Genomic DNA, 17,149 nt, shown 5'->3' with positions numbered 1-17,149 from the left:
ATTACTGTACCCTGTACTGAATGTACTGATCTGTGAGACCTTGAATTACCTATTTTCCCAGGCATGTGTACCACACAAAATTATATTTAGGATGTTAGAATGATGAATTTTCTCTATAATGTTCGAAGCTTTATAATTAAGGATCGGACCCTTTTTTTTTCAATTTTCGCCTAAAATGACATACCCAAATCTAACTGCCTGTAGCTCAGGACCTGAAGCAATGATATGCATATTCTTGATACCATTTGAAAGGAAACACTTTGAAGTTTGTGGAAATATGAAATTAATGTAGGAAAGTATATAAAACATGCATTTTCTATTAATTTTTTTGTTCCATCATCTTTGAAGTGCAAGAGAAAGGCCACTATAATATTGCAGTTCAAGTGCAATTTAGATTTTGGCCACTAGATGGTAGCAGTGTTCGCAAAGCTTTAGATTGATCCAGTGAAGCATTGCAATACTGGACTATTTTGTATCAAGTCTGCCCAAATGTGCCGAATTGGTCAATTCATACATTTTCAAGTACATAACTATAGAGAACATACAAAAATGATATGGTAATACAAAATGTAAGTTTACACACTCCCAGGAATGTCATACATGATGGATCATTAGCTTATACACTAAAACATCTAGATGGCCAGACGGGGTAGGTGTGGAGCCAGAGACAGCAAGGGTTCAAACTATAGAACCCAGTTCCTACATTTGAATATAAAAATTGATTTTATCAAACAAAGCTATGCACATTTTATCTCTGGGACCCTCAGGATGACAAATCAGAGCAGTATTACTGAATGTAAGTACATTATTTACCTTCAGAGGTGAATGTATCAAACCAGTTGCCGTGATACATTTTTTGTTGTTGTGCACTCTCCTCAAACAATAGCATGGTATTTTGTCACTGTAATAGCTACTGTAAATTGGACAGTGCAGTTAGATTAACAAGAAATTAAGCTTTCTACCCATATAAGACATGTCTATGTCCTGGAAAGTTTGCTGTTACTTACAACAGTCATGCTAATCACATTAGCGCACGGTAGCTCAACCGTCCTGCATACGGGACACCGATCCCATAGAGGATAAGGGTCTTTTTCAAGTCACAGTGACTTTCAATTACCTACTGTTCTTTTCCCTTACATTTGCTCATGCTATTTGGTGTGCAGTAGTGAGACAAAGGGAACAGAGAAGATAAATGACAGACTACTGTAGGGAGCCAACTTTGAAGACATCCGCAAGCTTCATTTTACATTGTTACGGAACAAAATCCTATCAAAATGAAGACACTTATCTTTTCCTCTCATCTTGCGTTACAAAAATGTCTTTAAAATTTGCTTGGTGGAAAGGTCAATTAAGACTTCATGGTCGAAATGCGTCCATTGTAAGTCCAGATTGAGAATACATCTAAGTCATATTTAATGTGGGGGTGTTGGCCGTCTTTTTCATAGTACTCAAAAGGTTGAAAAATTAACTCCTAACTTAACTCCTAAAACTTTTTGGCCCTTATCTACTTCCATACTGCCCTTCACAGTCCAAAAACATAGGTTACTACTACAACCTAACCTTTATCCACTGACTTCCCTATTCCTCTGCCTATATGTCAGTGATCCAGACCAAAGGTCGTACCTCGAGTCCGGGCGAGTTCATAAGGCGCAAGGACACGCCTTTTAATTAGGAACGTGAGCAGAACAAACTCTGTAAAACCGGGAATACAAATATAATAACTCTCCAACGATAGAGAGGGCCCAATCAAGCACACCGAGATGAAACTAATTGTCCAGCTTTTTTATTTGATTTATTTCAGCTCCTCACACTGAATTACTGAAAAATCAAGTGCCATAGCTAATTGGAGGAAAAGGCGGATGAGTGGTGGCCTCTATCGATTTTCACTTCCCTGTTCTTTTAGTTTTTTTTTAAACAAGTGATACAGTGAGTGATAAGGTGAATAGGGAACTCACAGTACAAGGCAAGTGGACCCATTGGGATTCATTAAGTTTGCAGGGTGAAAGGGAGGGTTATCTTAAAAATGGAATGTAAATGTTGAAAATCTGCATTTTGAAGGAAGAACTGAAGAAAAAAGCTATTAATTACTGTGTCTTTGGACGTGAGAGGCTTAATGTATTTTCTTTCATCCCAAAAGAATACACAAAGCACATGCATCTCTGTGGTTTCGCTGGTTCTTTAATGCTTTGACGTGGTGCATGTTTCAAATGTAGTATGATTCTATCTCACAATCTAATGACGCAGTGACCCGTTTCGACCTTTTTACATATTCATACACTTCACTCTGTTTGCATAAGGCTGGGATTGGCCAAATCACTTGTCTGTCTGTTAATGGAGCAACTTGATCTGCCGTACCAGTCAACAAGTCCGTAGAGAGGAACGGTAATGCGTCTCCAGCCTTTCTTGGTCTTGGGCTCGCTGGCAGAGTACCATAGTCTACGCTGCTCCTCTGGTTGCGTGCTATTTTCCACCAGCCACAAAGACAGTGCCCCTCTCTGGCCACCTCCGGAACACATCCAGAACCGTACCTGTTGGGGAGATCAAAAAAGTCAGGTTATATAATGAGTCTGAATAGGACTTGAATAGGACTTGACTGAGACACACATTGCCATCTCAAATAATTTGTTTGAACGCATCAGATTGTGATGTTATACTGTCATAATTACTAGTTTAGAAGTAGTGTGCGCACATCCAGTTACTTGCAGGTGCAGGGTACATCATGAAGATAAACACCTGCACTCTGTTGAATGTTCCCACAGTGTTATTAAGTGCAACATTTTAACCCAAAAGGTCTTCATCCAGCCAGTCCTTCAGGGAAGACATTTGGGTATAAAATGTTTAACTAAATTAAACTGCAGGAGCAGTGTGCGGGTATCTGTCTTTCTTTCAAGAAAGTTACACCTGCAGATTCATCAATTGCCTCAGCTGTACACTTGGCTGTACAAAGTTCCCTATTCATATTGCTCATATTGTTCTCAAATGAACTGAACAACATTACTCCTGTCTAAATGCTATCTTTCTGTCTGTCCAGTATGCACAGGTGACGAATAGGATTTCCCTCTGATAAAATGTGTAATTATAATTTCAATGATGTAGTACAAGGTATTCTATCGCAGTGTACCATCTCCCTCACTCAATAATCATTGATCCAGATTTCACCTTTGTGAAACTGTGAGAAGTTCCCCGACATCAAGATTATAGAAGTCAAACAGTGTTCGCCAGGTATTACTTCGAGGTGGACATGATCTGCAACTAATACCCAAGCCAATCTACTCTTGAGATTGGGTCCTGCGGCAGACAGAGCAGACAGGCAGGTACTGTACATTGGACAGCTCAGGTTCGTGTAAGGGGAGAGATTGAGGTTCTAATCTGGAATCATGGCTAATCTTTGGGCCGTGCCAAGGAACCACTGACTGCCGCTAGCTGTGCTGTAGCTGTAGCGGGACTGATATCCGCATCTCTGTCTATGTCTCTCCTCAGTTGATCCCCCTCTGTTATTCTTTCTATCTCTTCTCCCTCTCTCTCTGTCTCTCTCTCTCTCTCTCTCTCTCTCTCTCTCTCTCTCTCTCTCTCTCTCTCGCTCTGTCTAGTCGTGCTTATCCACACACTCCTCTCTCTCTCCTGTTCACTCTCTCTCCCCAGCACTCCATATCCAACGGACCTTCCCCCTCCTCCCAAATACACAAGGTCAAGGGTGACAGTGCTTAGTGGTGTAAACACATTGAGGGTGACCTAATATGGACACCATACTAACCTCTAAATATGATATCGGCCCACTTGCCAGACACCTTCTATAATGAGGCAGACGTTTACAACCATAGCCATGGACTCACCCGGTCTAGACCTGACAGACAACCCCACTGGTCCCAGACTGACCAATATGGCACGAATAATGCATTCCATATCGCCATCCTATTTTTTTTTGCCAACGGATTGACAGGAACGGCCTCTTATTAATTGGGTTGACCTCGTGTCTGGAGATCCCTGGGAAATGTCACCGACTCCATTCATGATAGCTTGCTAACCCGCCACTATCAGGGTTGGGATCAAACTTCATGTAATCTTTCAATTCAGGAAATACATTTGAATTCAATTAATTAATTAAATTGATAAATGATAAATGAGGCAGCGCATGCTTCCACTTGCACCCCCCTCACCTGTCCACTGCAGCTCTTCCCAGGCCAGTGTAAATGTGTTTGAGTGTGTGTGTGCAAGCGTGTGTGCATGGGTGTGTGCATCTGTCTCTCTGTCTGTGTGTTTTCCGGCAACTTAAAGGTAAACTAAGAGTTAAATGGAGAGAAATTGCTTCAAGACATTCAACAGGAACTTTTAAATCCATTAGTTGAATTAATTTCCTGAAGTAAGGAGCGCTCTGCTCATTATACATACAAATAACTTTCAGTCATTCGGCAATCCTGCTATCATCAATAACTTTGTTTTTCAATAGTAATAGTGCTCTATTTTTATTCAAGGTGTGCCTGTTTTCTTCCAGACTCTCCTGTCTAACATAATTTGTCTGTCCATTCATGTTGTTGTTTGTGCTCCACACGTTCTGTGTCTCCATCCCAAATGGCACCCTATTCCCTATATGGGCCCTGGTCAAAAGTAGTGCACTATAAAGGAAATAAGGTGCCCTTTGGGACACACCCAGTAAGTCTGGTTGGTCAGACTTAAAAGACTACATCTGATCTATTTGTGCAATGCGCCTTAATTATAATTACCCAAAGCTGTGTCTCCAAATGTGCACACAACAGGAGGGCTTTGTGTGTGTGAGTGTGTGTCTGTCTGTCTCTGAGTGTCTGATGTGTGTGTGTGTGTGTGTGTCTCTCTGTATGTGTGTGTGTGTGTGTGTGTGTGTAGAGAGAGAGAGAGGGCTCTCACCTCACATCGAGAGTTCCGTAGGGGAGGGGGGAAGAGAGGGCTCCTGAGCAACGTTGACACCTGATGACCCTTGGACTGCCCTCTGTCCACACTGAACATGGCACCTGGAATGCACACACAAACACACACGCACACACACGCATACATGCACACAAACAAATCATTTTACAAGCTATGAAAATAGGTTTTCTCTGTTACGCCCAATATGAATTTGAGCATACAGTATAGGCCTTACTTTGCATTACAGCCACAAAAGGCATACAGTAAATTGATGACGACCACGTCCAGAAACAACCCCTACACCCTATTCTCTAGGCACTTGAGTAGCATTGAAAGAACTGTATAAGGTACTGTATAAGCAATATGGTTTAGCTCCTCTTTTTGCTTCGGGAATAATTTTTCCACATATTACCGCCATCTATCCAGTCTTTTCAGATCTTCACAAGTGCCTTAAGGGGTAACAGACTACCTTGGCGGAAGCTAGGGGTTGTGTAAAGGGTTTGTGTGATCGATATCAGAATGGAGGATTCACCTGAGGATGATGAACAGCTGGGCCACACCCCCTTTGGCGGGGTGTGGACACGCCTCCAGGAGGATCCTTTGGCCGCTGTCGGCTGCCAGCCGCACTCACCATCCTCGAAGGAGCAATAGCTGCCGTTGAGAAATTGACCTGAGAGGGAGAGAAAGATAGAGAGAGCAAGAGAGGTAGAAAGAGAAGAGAGTGAGTAGCCTCATAAGAGCTGTAGCTGCAGTTCAACTGACCTAGGATAGAGAGAGAGACAGACAGACAGACAGACAGACAGACAGACAGACAGACAGACAGACAGACAGACAGACAGACAGACAGACAGACAGACAGACAGACAGACAGACAGACAGACAGACAGACAGACAGACAGACAGACAGACAGACAGACAGACAGACAGACAGACAGACAGACAGACAGACAGACAGACAGACAGACAGACAGACAGACAGACAGACAGACAGACAGACAGACAGACAGACAGACAGACAGACAGACAGACAGACAGACAGACAGTGAGAGAGATGGAACATCAGAGAGGAGGCATTGAATGTGTGACTGTCTGTCACCTTGATTACTCAGAATTCTCTCGACCTGTGCTCCTACGTTGTACATTTTCATTCAAAGGTTGTAGCAACCTCATGGTGGGTACAGGGAACGTTCAAGTATCATGTAGTAGCCTAAACCTATCAATGTTACATTGAGCTGGGTGAATGGAATATGAATGACAGTCATCCAATAATCTCTCATCTTAAATGGCACCAACCGCCACTGATATATATAGCTGCCTAAAAGTCACTTCATAGGGGGCAGGTAGTTGCCCAAGGCTTCTAGTAGGACCATTAGGCCTGTTTCACATGGACTCTACCAAGTCATCTCAGCAAGGATGCATGCTGCTAGCTCTTTAAGGGCCTGTACCACCCCTGCTGTTCGGTCCCATGCTGAAATAGTTCCTTCTGTAACTCGTTCTCTCTACAATAATTGGCACTGGATGACACAATTAAGAAGACTCAAAGATACTCACAGGGAAGGGAACACACGTGCATGCACACACGAACACACACTACCAAATCAGCATCAATGGCCACAAATGCAATTACATTTCTGTCTTCCACCGATCATAGAAGCCTCTGCTCAACTGCGGCGACTCATCTGCAGAGGCAGAGCGAGAAAGGGTGGGTGGAAATGACGACCACGACTGTAAACACATCGACCAGCATTGTCTTCGATCCTCAAACGGGGCGGATGTGTAAAAACGAAATCACCCCCCCATCTTCAATATCAATGAGCGAGCGAGAAAGAGTGTGAGAGAGATGAGCTCCCGCACTTTTCAGCATGTTTTTACAAAAAGATAGATTTCGAGTAAGATAAACTTGGACAGACACAGGATACTACCCTCCACAACATAACCTTCACTCCAAATCAAAACTCCAAACCTACAACCTGATTTTGGACAAAATTACCTGGAAGCATTCCTACTACCTAATAGTCTTATTTCCAAGCTATACAGCAAATGCTCTGGCAAACACCATCCAACCTGGAACTGAGTGAGTAATGTTTAGTCTGAAGCTACTTTTAAAGCCAAGAAGAAAAATACATTAAAATGATCTATTTTACTTTAGAAGGACTGAATGCTCAGTTATAGTCCCGTGTAGCTCAGTTGGTAGAGCATGGCGTTTGCAACGACAGGGTTGTGGGTTCGATTCCCATGGGGGGCCAGTATGAAAATGTATGCACTCACTAACTGTAAGTCACTCTGGATAAGAGCATCTGCTAAATGACTAAACTGTAAATGTAAATGTAAATGCTAAGTTAAGGCTACCAAGCTTGCTAGGACAGAACATATCTGACTGCAACTTCAATTAGCACTGAGGTGTGAAGTGAGAGGTGTCAAAGCCCGTGAACCCAACAATGGCAGGAGAGTTTCACAGCCTACCCCACCCAAATGCAGAGGCCTTTGAAGCCCCCTCCCGCTGTTCAGAGGTCATTACAATACAGTACCCTCTGCCTGTAAAAAATGAGAAAGCACGAAAAGATTACAAAATGAAGCTCCTTATGGAAAATCAAGAGACACTTCTTGCTGACTATTATAAAAATGGGAACATAAGCAACTTAATCTTCCACACAGACCATCCCCTGGCATGGCGCAGGGCTATATTAACACTACCACTAAAAATAAAGAAAAACCCTTGAATGAGTAGGTGTGTCCAAACTTTTGACTGGTACTGTATATATCAACGAATCTAGCCTCACCCTACTAGAATATGAAGTCAAATGTCTACTGTTTGCTGATGATCTGGTGTTTCTGTCCCCAACCAAGGAGGGCCTACAGTAGCACCTAGATCTTCTGCACAGATTATTTCAGACCTGGGCCCTGACAGTAAATCTCAGTAAGATACAAATAATGTTGTTCCAAAAGTGCTCCAGTTGCCAGGACTACAAATACAAATTACATCTAGACACCGTTGCCCTAGAGCACACAAAAAACGATACATACCTCGGCCTAAACATCAGCGCCACAGGTAACTACCACAAAGCTGTGAACAATCTGAGAGACAAGGCAAGAATATACCTTGACATACCTATTAGGGTCTGGCTAAAAATACTTGAATCAGTTATAGAACCCATTGCCCTTTATGGTTGTGAGGTCTGGGGTCCGTCTGACCAACCAAGAATTCACAAAATGGGACAAACACCAAATTGAGACTCTGCATGCAGAATTCTGCAAAAATATGTCCTGTGTACAATGTAAAATACCAAATAATGCATGCAGAGCTGAATTAGGCCGATACCCGCTAATTATCAAAATCCAGAAAAGAGCCGTTAAATTCTACAACCACCTAAAAGGAAGCGATTCCCAAACCTTCCATAACAAACACAATTTTGATAAACACAACAGCAAGATTTGTGACCTGTTGCCACAAGAAAAGGGCAACAAGTGAAGAACAAACACCATTGTAAATACAACCCATATTTATGTTTATTTATTTGATATTTTGTACTTTAACTATTTGCACATAATGTTACATTTGAAACGTGTTTATTCTTTTGGAACTTTTTTGTGTGTAATGTTTTTGAGTTCCCAACACATTTGTGCTTACCATCACGTTGCAATCATCAGGACATATTGAGTGGAAAAGGGCAGGTGACTAAAATATCCATTGTTTTTGATATGAGAAGTAGAGTAATGTACAGTACTTTCCACTTCTCATGTCAAATACAGTCAATCTAATAAAGAAGATCAATGATGTAACTAGTGTTAACGTAACCATTGACAAATAACTACTCCATAATTGACAGGGTTGACTGGCACTATTTGAAGTAAGATACAACAGAGAAGTCGCCACAAAGCGGGAGCTTTGGATGTGTAACGAGCTTTCCAAATAATTTGTTATACACACCTCTCAAGTCACTCACTGTACAAAGGCAACAGTATCAACAATTCCAGTGAATCCCAGGCTGTGTAACCTCAGGCCATCAAGCATACCGATCTCCATGCATTTCATGTTTTAAGTATTGAATAATTCAACTGTCATGCAATGGTCTGTCTCTCTGGGGGATCTCCAGCACACGCCGCATTCAAATGTACACTATCCCCCTGGGTAGGCGTGCTAGTCTAATTGGCATTGATAGCTTGATATGTACTAGCGTCATTAGCAGGGAAAAAGCCATCAGACCTGGGATTTGAACACTCATGTTAGCCTCTTATTTTGCTAGCCCCCACGGTTCGCTGACCTATAGGCACAGGGGAGTGGCCATCAAGGTAATAAGTGGCACACAGGAGGATAATCATGCACTGTGAGGCATGCTGATATTAATTTTGGTCAGCTTCATATGCATGTGCATGAATGGAGATTCATTTGGGGTACATTAACATTCTGTATGTTTTTCCAGAATTAATTTCAAATGTATTTCCAGAGATATGTGCAGAGACACACATGCAATTATATACAGTGCCTTCAGAAAGTATTCATACCTCTTTGCACACCTGGATTGTACAATATTTGTCCATGATTATTTTCAAAAATCTTCAAGCTCTGTCAAATTGGTTGTTAATCATTGCTAGACAACCATTTTCAAGTTCTGCCATAGGAACATTCTCACTCTCTTCTTGGTAAGCAACTCCAGTGTAGATTTGGTCTGTTTTAGGTTATTATCCTGCTGAAAGTTGAACTAATCTCCCAGTGTCTGAACCAGGTTTTCCTCTAGGACTTTGCCTGTGCTTAGCTCCATTCCATTTCTTTCTTATCCTGAAAAACTCCCCAGTCCATAACAATTAAAAGCATAACGTGATGCAGCCACCACTATGCTTGAAAATATGGAGAGTAGTACTCAGTAATGTGTTGTATTGGATTTGCCCCAAACGTAACACTTTGTATTCAAGACAAAAAGTGAATTGCTTTGCCACATTCTTATCAATTTTACTTTAGTGGCTTGTTGCAAACAGGATTCATGTTTTGGAATATTTTGTGTGTCCATGCAACTTGTTATGTGACTTGTTTAGCACATTTTTACTCCTGATCTTATTTAGGCTTGCCATAACAAAGGGGTTGAATACTTATTGACTCAAGACATTTAAGCTTTACATTTTTAATTAATTTGTAACAATTTCGAAAACAAAATTCCACTTTAACATTATGGGGTATTGTGTGTGACAAAACTTTCAGATGTAATCCATTTTAAATTCAGTCTGTAACACAACAACATTTTGAATAAGTCAAGACGTGTGAATACTTTCTGAAGGCACTGTATGTATATGTATATATGATGAACTGCACACACACACACATACACGCACATACACTAACACACACACACATACACACATGTCATGTACCTAATCCTTTTGAGGGTACATTGATGGCCAAATTCAATTTCTTTTAATTCATCATTTACATTTTAACATTTTAGTCATTCAGCAGACGCTCTTATCCAGAGCGACTTAGAGTTAGTGGGTGCATACATTTACATACTGCCCCCCCGTGGGAAACGAACCCACAACCCTGGCGTTGCAAGCGCCATGCAATCATGACTTAAAGAAACACTATCTTCTATATTTTCAGTGTACAAATGAAAATAACTGAGACCTGTGCATTTCAATGGGCATGACGCCCTTGCACACACACACACACACACACACACACACACACACACACACACACACACACACACACACACACACACACACACACACACACACACACACACACACACACCCAGCCACACGTGCGTACAATAATACGCAGGGCTAGGGGAACTTTCCAACCCAACATTGGCATAAAACCATTCCTGGGCCTTGAGAAAACAAATGTGTACATGCAGAAACATGTTAAGGGTGAGAAACACTAGTGATGCATGGTGTCGGCGTGGGAAACATTATTACTCTGACGGCGCTCTGGAGTGCCTCTGTCAAGTAAGTTCAGGCAGCCATAGTTGTGGTCTGCGTCCCAAATGTCACCGTATAGGGCTGTGGTCAAAAGTAGTGCACTATGTAGGGAATGGGGTGCCATTTGGTACGTAACCATAGTTCTGTAATGGCAGGCAGCTGGGGCACAACAGCTTCATTAAAGGAGCTCCTGCCATGGCTGTCCTATTTTGCCGCTTTGCCACTTTACAAGGTTGAGGATGCCTCCAATGTCATAATAAAGCCCTTTTGTGGCTGGGCCTGGCTCCCCAGTGGTTGGGCCTGGCTGCCAAGTGGTTGGGCCTATGCCCTCCAAGGCCCACCCATGGCTGCACCCCTGCCCAGTCATGTGGCCTAATTTATTTATTTCAATTGACTTATTTCCTCCTATGAATTGTAACTCAGTAAAAACGTAGAAATTGTTGCATGTTGCGTTTTATATTTTTTGTTCAGTATAGATAAGCTGTACTCACTGCACATGTCACCTTCGTCGTCACCGAGTGGGCAGTCCATCGTGAAGTCACACAACTGTTTCAGAGGGACCCCTGGGCCATGGTGACAGTGGTACTGGCCCTGGAGGGTGATGTTGTGGAAAGGGGAGATATCTGGAGAGAAGCAAAGAGAGAGAGACAGAAACATATCTGTCAACAGAGAGAAATTAATCATCATCACAATGACATCGTTGAGGCTTGAGGGTGTCCTAAAATGGACATCGTAAGCAAAACCGCTACCATGTACTATTTACAACAGAAAAGTGTAGTTTGCATGCATATCCACACATATACTTCATATACATATTATATGCTCCCATGTTGTTGTGGAACGGGGAGGGATCTGGAAAAATCACAGAGAGAGATAGAAACACAGAGCAATGAGGGGTGGAGGTTAGTCTAGCGGTACTGCTGCCACCGCCAGATCACATACACTGAGTGTACAAAACATTAGGAACATACTCTTTTAATGACATAGACTGACCGGGTGAAAGCGATGATCCCTTATTGATGCCACTTCTTAAATCCACTTCAATCAGTGTAGATGAAGGGGTGGAGACATGTTAAAGAATAATGTGGAAGACTCAAGATAATTGAGACATGGATTGTGTATGTGTGTCCATCAGATGGTGAATGGGCAAGACATAATCTTTAAGTGCCTATGAATGGGGTATGGTAGGAAGTGCCAGGTGCACCAGTTTGAGTGTGTCAAAAACTGCAATGCTGCTGGGTTTTTCACGCAAAATGTTTTCCTGTGTGTATCAATAATACTCCACCACCCAAAGGACATCCAGCCAAATTGACACAACTATTGAAAGCATTGGAGTCAACATGGGCCAGCATCTCAGTGGAACGCATTTGACACCTTGTCCATGCACCGACAAATTGAGGCTGTTCTGAGGGCAAACGGTTGTGCAACTCAATATTAGGAAGGTGTTCCTAATGTTTTGTACACTCAGTGTATATTGCCCATGGAGCCCACATATATTGCCCCTGGAGGCCCCTAGTCTACCCTTTCACTATTTATCGCTCTGATCTGTCTACCTCTCTCATACCTGCCATATATGTATCTCTACATAAACAATAAAAATCAGAGCAATGAAACATCTCCACAGTCATTAGCCATGTCACCAGACTGCTATCGTACACCATTTAATACATAACATAATTAGTGCATGTGTAAGTCTGTTGTAAGGTGTCACATAATATTCTCACTTGAGATAATGGGCTGGATGACATTATACAAATCAGCAGGGTAACACTGAAGAAAGTGTATCGGAGAAGAGATTCAAACTGCATTTCTTCCAACAGATACTGTCAACTTCCAGTCAAGGATCAATGAACTACCAGGGAGAAATAAAAAACGGAAATGTTTCGGCCCTCCAGGATCATCATTTTATAGCCCTACAACTGTACAGTATAGAAGTGTCTTCTGGGTTGCAGGCTTTGGGTCAAATTGGTTTGGTTATGTTCTATAAAACGAGCAAGGTTGGGTTGTTGATGCTGGGTTATTGGTGTTGAGTTATTGAGATATGACCCAGCGGATCAGATCAGAAGACTGGAGGCATAGTTTAGTAAGGGCGTGGCTAGGGCTGTGGCGGTCATGACATTTTGTCAGCCGGTTATTGTCATGCAAATGAATGCAAATGAATTATATAATTCTATAGTAAGAATAATATAATTGAATTTACAGTGAGGGAAAAAAGTATTTGATCCCCTGCTGATTTTGTACGTTTGCCCACTGACAAAGAAATTATCAGTCTATAATTTTAATGGTAGGTTTATTTGAACAGTGAGAGACAGAATAACAACAAATAAATCCCAAAAAACGTATGTAAAAAATATTATAAATTGATTTGCATTTTAATAAGGGAAATAAGTATTTCACCCCCTCTCAATCAGAAAGATTTCTGGCTCCCAGGTGTCTTTTATACAGGTAACGAGCTGAGATTAGGAGCACACTCTTAAAGGGAGTGCTCCTAATCTCAGTTTGTTACCTGTATTTAAGACACCTGTCCACAGAAGCAATCAATCAATCAATCTCCAAACTCTCCAGCATGGCCAAGACCAAAGAGCTCTCCAAGGATGTCAGGGACAAGATTGTAGACCTACACAAGGCTGGAATGGGCTACAAGACCATCGCCAAGCAGCTTGGTGAGAAGGTGACAACAGTTGGTGCAATTATTCGCAAATGGAAGAAACACAAAATAACTGTCTATCTCCTTCGGCCTGGGGCTCCATGCAAGATCTCACCTCGTGGAGTTGCAATGATCATGAGAACGGTGAGGAATCAGCCCAGAACTACACGGGAGGATCTTGTCAATCATTTCAAGACAGCTGGGACCATAGTCACCAAGAAAACAATTGGTAACACACTACGCCGTGAAGGACTGAAATCCTGCAGCGCCCGCAAGGTCCCCCTGCTCAAGAAATCACATATACAGGCCCGTCTGAAGTTTGCCAATGAACATCTGAATAATTCAGAGGAGAACTGGGTGAAAGTGTTGTGGTCGGATGAGACCAAAATCGAGCTCTTTGGCATCAACTCAACTCGCCGTGTTTGGAGGAGGAGGAATGCTGCCTATGACCCCAAGAACACCATCCCCACCGTCAAACATGGAGGTGGAAACATTATGCTTTGGGGGTGTTTTTCTGCTAAGGGGACAGGACAACATCAGCACATCAAAGGGACTATGGACGGGGCCATGTACCGTCAAATCTTGGGTGAAAACCTCCTTCCCTCAGCCAGGGCATTGAAAATGGGTCGTGGATGGGTATTCCAGCATGACAATGACCCAAAACACACGGCCAAGGCAACAAAGGAGTGGCCCAGACCTTAATCCCATAGAACATCTGTGGAGGGAGCTGAAGGTTCGAGTTGCCAAACGTCAGCCTCGAAACCTTAATGACTTGGAGAAGATCTGCAAAGAGGAGTGGGACAAAATCCCTCCTGAGATGTGTGCAAACATGGTGGCCAACTACAAGAAACGTCTGACCTCTGTGATTGCCAACAAGGGTTTTGCCACCAAGTACTAAGTCATGTTTTGCAGAGGGGTCAAATACTTATTTCCCTCATTCAAATGCAAATCAATTTATAAAATTTTTGACATGCGTTTTTCTGGATTTTTTTGATGTTATTCTGTCTCTCACTGTTCAAATAAATCTACCATTAAAATTATAGACTGATCATATCTTTGTCAGTGGGCAAACGTACAAAATCAGCAGGGGATCAAATACTTTTTTTCCCTCACTGTAGCTGAATAAAATAGAAAGTGTGCATAAGAAGTGGCTATGTTGAGCATAAAAGTGATAATTTGAAACAGGTCCTATATGCTAGATTTAGAGTTATTTGGCTAATTTAGTTGTGAATGATACAAACCTTAGAATGTCTTAGAAATCAAAACATACCGTATATGGGCTGCATGATGCGACTATAGTCTATTGACTATTTGAAAAAGTCACAAAAAAGGCCTGCGCTCTGTTCCTTGCCTCAGGCTTCACACCCTGTTCTCTCATCAAGTGATCATATTTTCACCCATCAGACTATTCTCAATTTAATCTTGTCTTTACTAATATGTAAAAATAATAATAATAATAATATTAAAATGGCCCAGGGCAGGAACAAGGGCAGGGGAAAAAAATACATCCATACGCTTTCCCATAAAAAAAAAAAAAAGCCAGGTAGACTACTCCGGTTTTATAGTGCAGCAGCTGAAAAACAAATAGTAGCGGCTAGGATCCTCCTCTTTTTAGTGGCAACCATCAAAACTTTCACACGGGATTGCATAAAGAAATGTCTGGGCTTATAACAACCCTTATTTCACTTCATGCATCAACCACTGTTTGAATGGCATGCAGCCACTCGCTGCGCGACAGGTGATATTCCGTGATATGTCATGGGCTCTCCAACCATGTTCCTGCAGTTACCCAGTGCTTAATTTGGGAAACCATGTGAAATCTGTTCGGGAACATCGATAGTAACATGTTTTCACAACGAAACATATTTAATAAAACTATCTCTGCACGCTTGTGAAAGGAATTAAGGAGAGAGAGGAGGAGATGGAAACGCACGGTAGTGAGATCTTCTGTAGCTAAAGGTAATACCAGCATATTAATAGAATATGAGTTGGCCTACTGCAGGCCTATGTTATCTGGCTATGCACCATGCAATAGGCTGTAGGCCTGTTTATTTAGCTGACAAGATACAGTGGGTAAAACAAGTATTTAGTCAGCCACCAATTGTGCAAGTTCTCCCACTTAAAAAGATGAGAGAGGCCTGTAATTTTCATCATAGGTACACGTCAACTATGACAGAAAAAATGAGAAAAAAAATCCAGAAAATCACATTGTAGGATTTTTTATGAATTTATTTGCAAATTATGGTGGAAAATAAGTATTTGGTCAATAACAAAAGTTTCTCAATACTTTGTTATATACCCTTTGTTGGCAATGACACAGGTCAAACGTTTTCTGTAAGTCTTCACAAGGTTTTCACACACTGTTGCTGGTATTTTGGCCCATTCCTCCATGCAGATCTCTTCTAGAGCAGTGATGTTTTGGGGCTTTTGTCCCGTGCCATTATTTTATTTTATATTATTTTATAGTAAGATCCCGTAGAGGTTAATTATGAAAATATAAAAAAAGCCCTATTACTAGGCTATTCGAAAGACTCATGATTATAATGTTTGGAGCATAGCATAAGGGAACCAGTCCATCCAGTATGTGTAATAATACAGTCCACACTCAAAGGCGATCACTAGAATGTGTTTAATTTTGGAGGCGAGGCTAGACCAATTATGTACCAAAGACATCTTAAGTCTGTTTCTTTTAATGTTTTTCTGCAGTGCGTAATATGCAGTAGGCTATGTATTGTATAACTGCACAATCATTATTTTAATTGACATATGCATTAGCTGTAATATGGCTATGGGTGTTCTACATGCAACGTCTTAAATGCTTTTAATCATCACCTTAGAAAGCGCTGTCCATTTCGTTGTGTTTGGCTTTGAAACAACATCCACAACAACCATGCTTTCCACTCAGTGTCAACCTGTTGTTGAACTTCTTTCTTCAAATTGATCATCACAGCATGATAATGTTTTATGATAAGTGTTTGATGTGATTTTCAATTGCATTTGCGTTGATGTCAGAGTGGTTAAAGGGACAATAGAGCACTGAGTACCAGGCCATTAGTGAACTGACGGTTCTTAGTAAGTTGGGTACTACCGATGCATTGTTGGGATAGATACCACCTTATTATAATATGAAATAAATAAATGGAATATTCTGGAATACTGTGTAAAATGAAAAACTATTTAGGAAAACTAGTATTTGCAGTATATAAACTTAATATGATGAACAGGAATTACTTTTATTCTCACGAGTAGCCAATAAAATCTATCTGAAAGCCACGACCCTAATAAGCCATGCCTCCTGGAAATAAACGAAGGATTACATTAAAAAAAGGAAAAGCTGCTAGGTCAACCTAGCATGAATGTAAAAAATACCCAACTGATGGTCAAATTTACCCATGTTTTTAAACCAGCATGTTTTTGTGTTGGAGTACACGGTCCAAGTCATCAACATTGTAAAGTCTGTGACAAAGTATATCATAAGGATAATCCATAAGTCTAGCCATGAATATCTGAATACCATCTTTAGTCCAACTCATCATAAATCACGTAAACTCTGGAGCACAATTTGTCAAAACAATGATCTACATACAGTAGGGTGGCACAGGGGGATAGCATCTCTGACAAATGTATGATGTCACCATGAGACCATGGCCATTGGTCGGGAGCATTGAGATGGTAGCTGGGGGAAATGTGCATATCTATGCAAATTGT

The 17,149-nt window shown here is 41.5% G+C and overlaps 1 protein-coding gene across 1 annotated transcript in view; it reads right to left on the bottom strand.

Moving 5' to 3' along the window:
* The window catches only part of LOC311102584 (ALK tyrosine kinase receptor-like), a gene marked incomplete at both ends in the record, with an annotated part of 143,315 nt that overhangs the window by 103,986 nt on the left and 22,180 nt on the right, over nt 1-17,149 (bottom strand). The window contains 4 exons of the mRNA XM_084143958.1: nt 2,356-2,528; nt 4,882-4,985; nt 5,414-5,551; nt 11,286-11,417. Of these exons, the coding sequence (XP_084000084.1) occupies nt 2,356-2,528; nt 4,882-4,985; nt 5,414-5,551; nt 11,286-11,417 (547 nt within the window). The remainder of the gene's footprint in view (nt 1-2,355; nt 2,529-4,881; nt 4,986-5,413; nt 5,552-11,285; nt 11,418-17,149) is intronic.

This window comes from Coregonus lavaretus (genome assembly GCF_964263955.1).
Source record: "Coregonus lavaretus genome assembly, chromosome: 27".
Classification (NCBI taxonomy): Eukaryota; Metazoa; Chordata; class Actinopteri; order Salmoniformes; family Salmonidae; genus Coregonus; species Coregonus lavaretus.
Note: the sequence above shows the minus strand (reverse complement) of the source record. Positions and strands in the feature narration are given on the sequence as shown.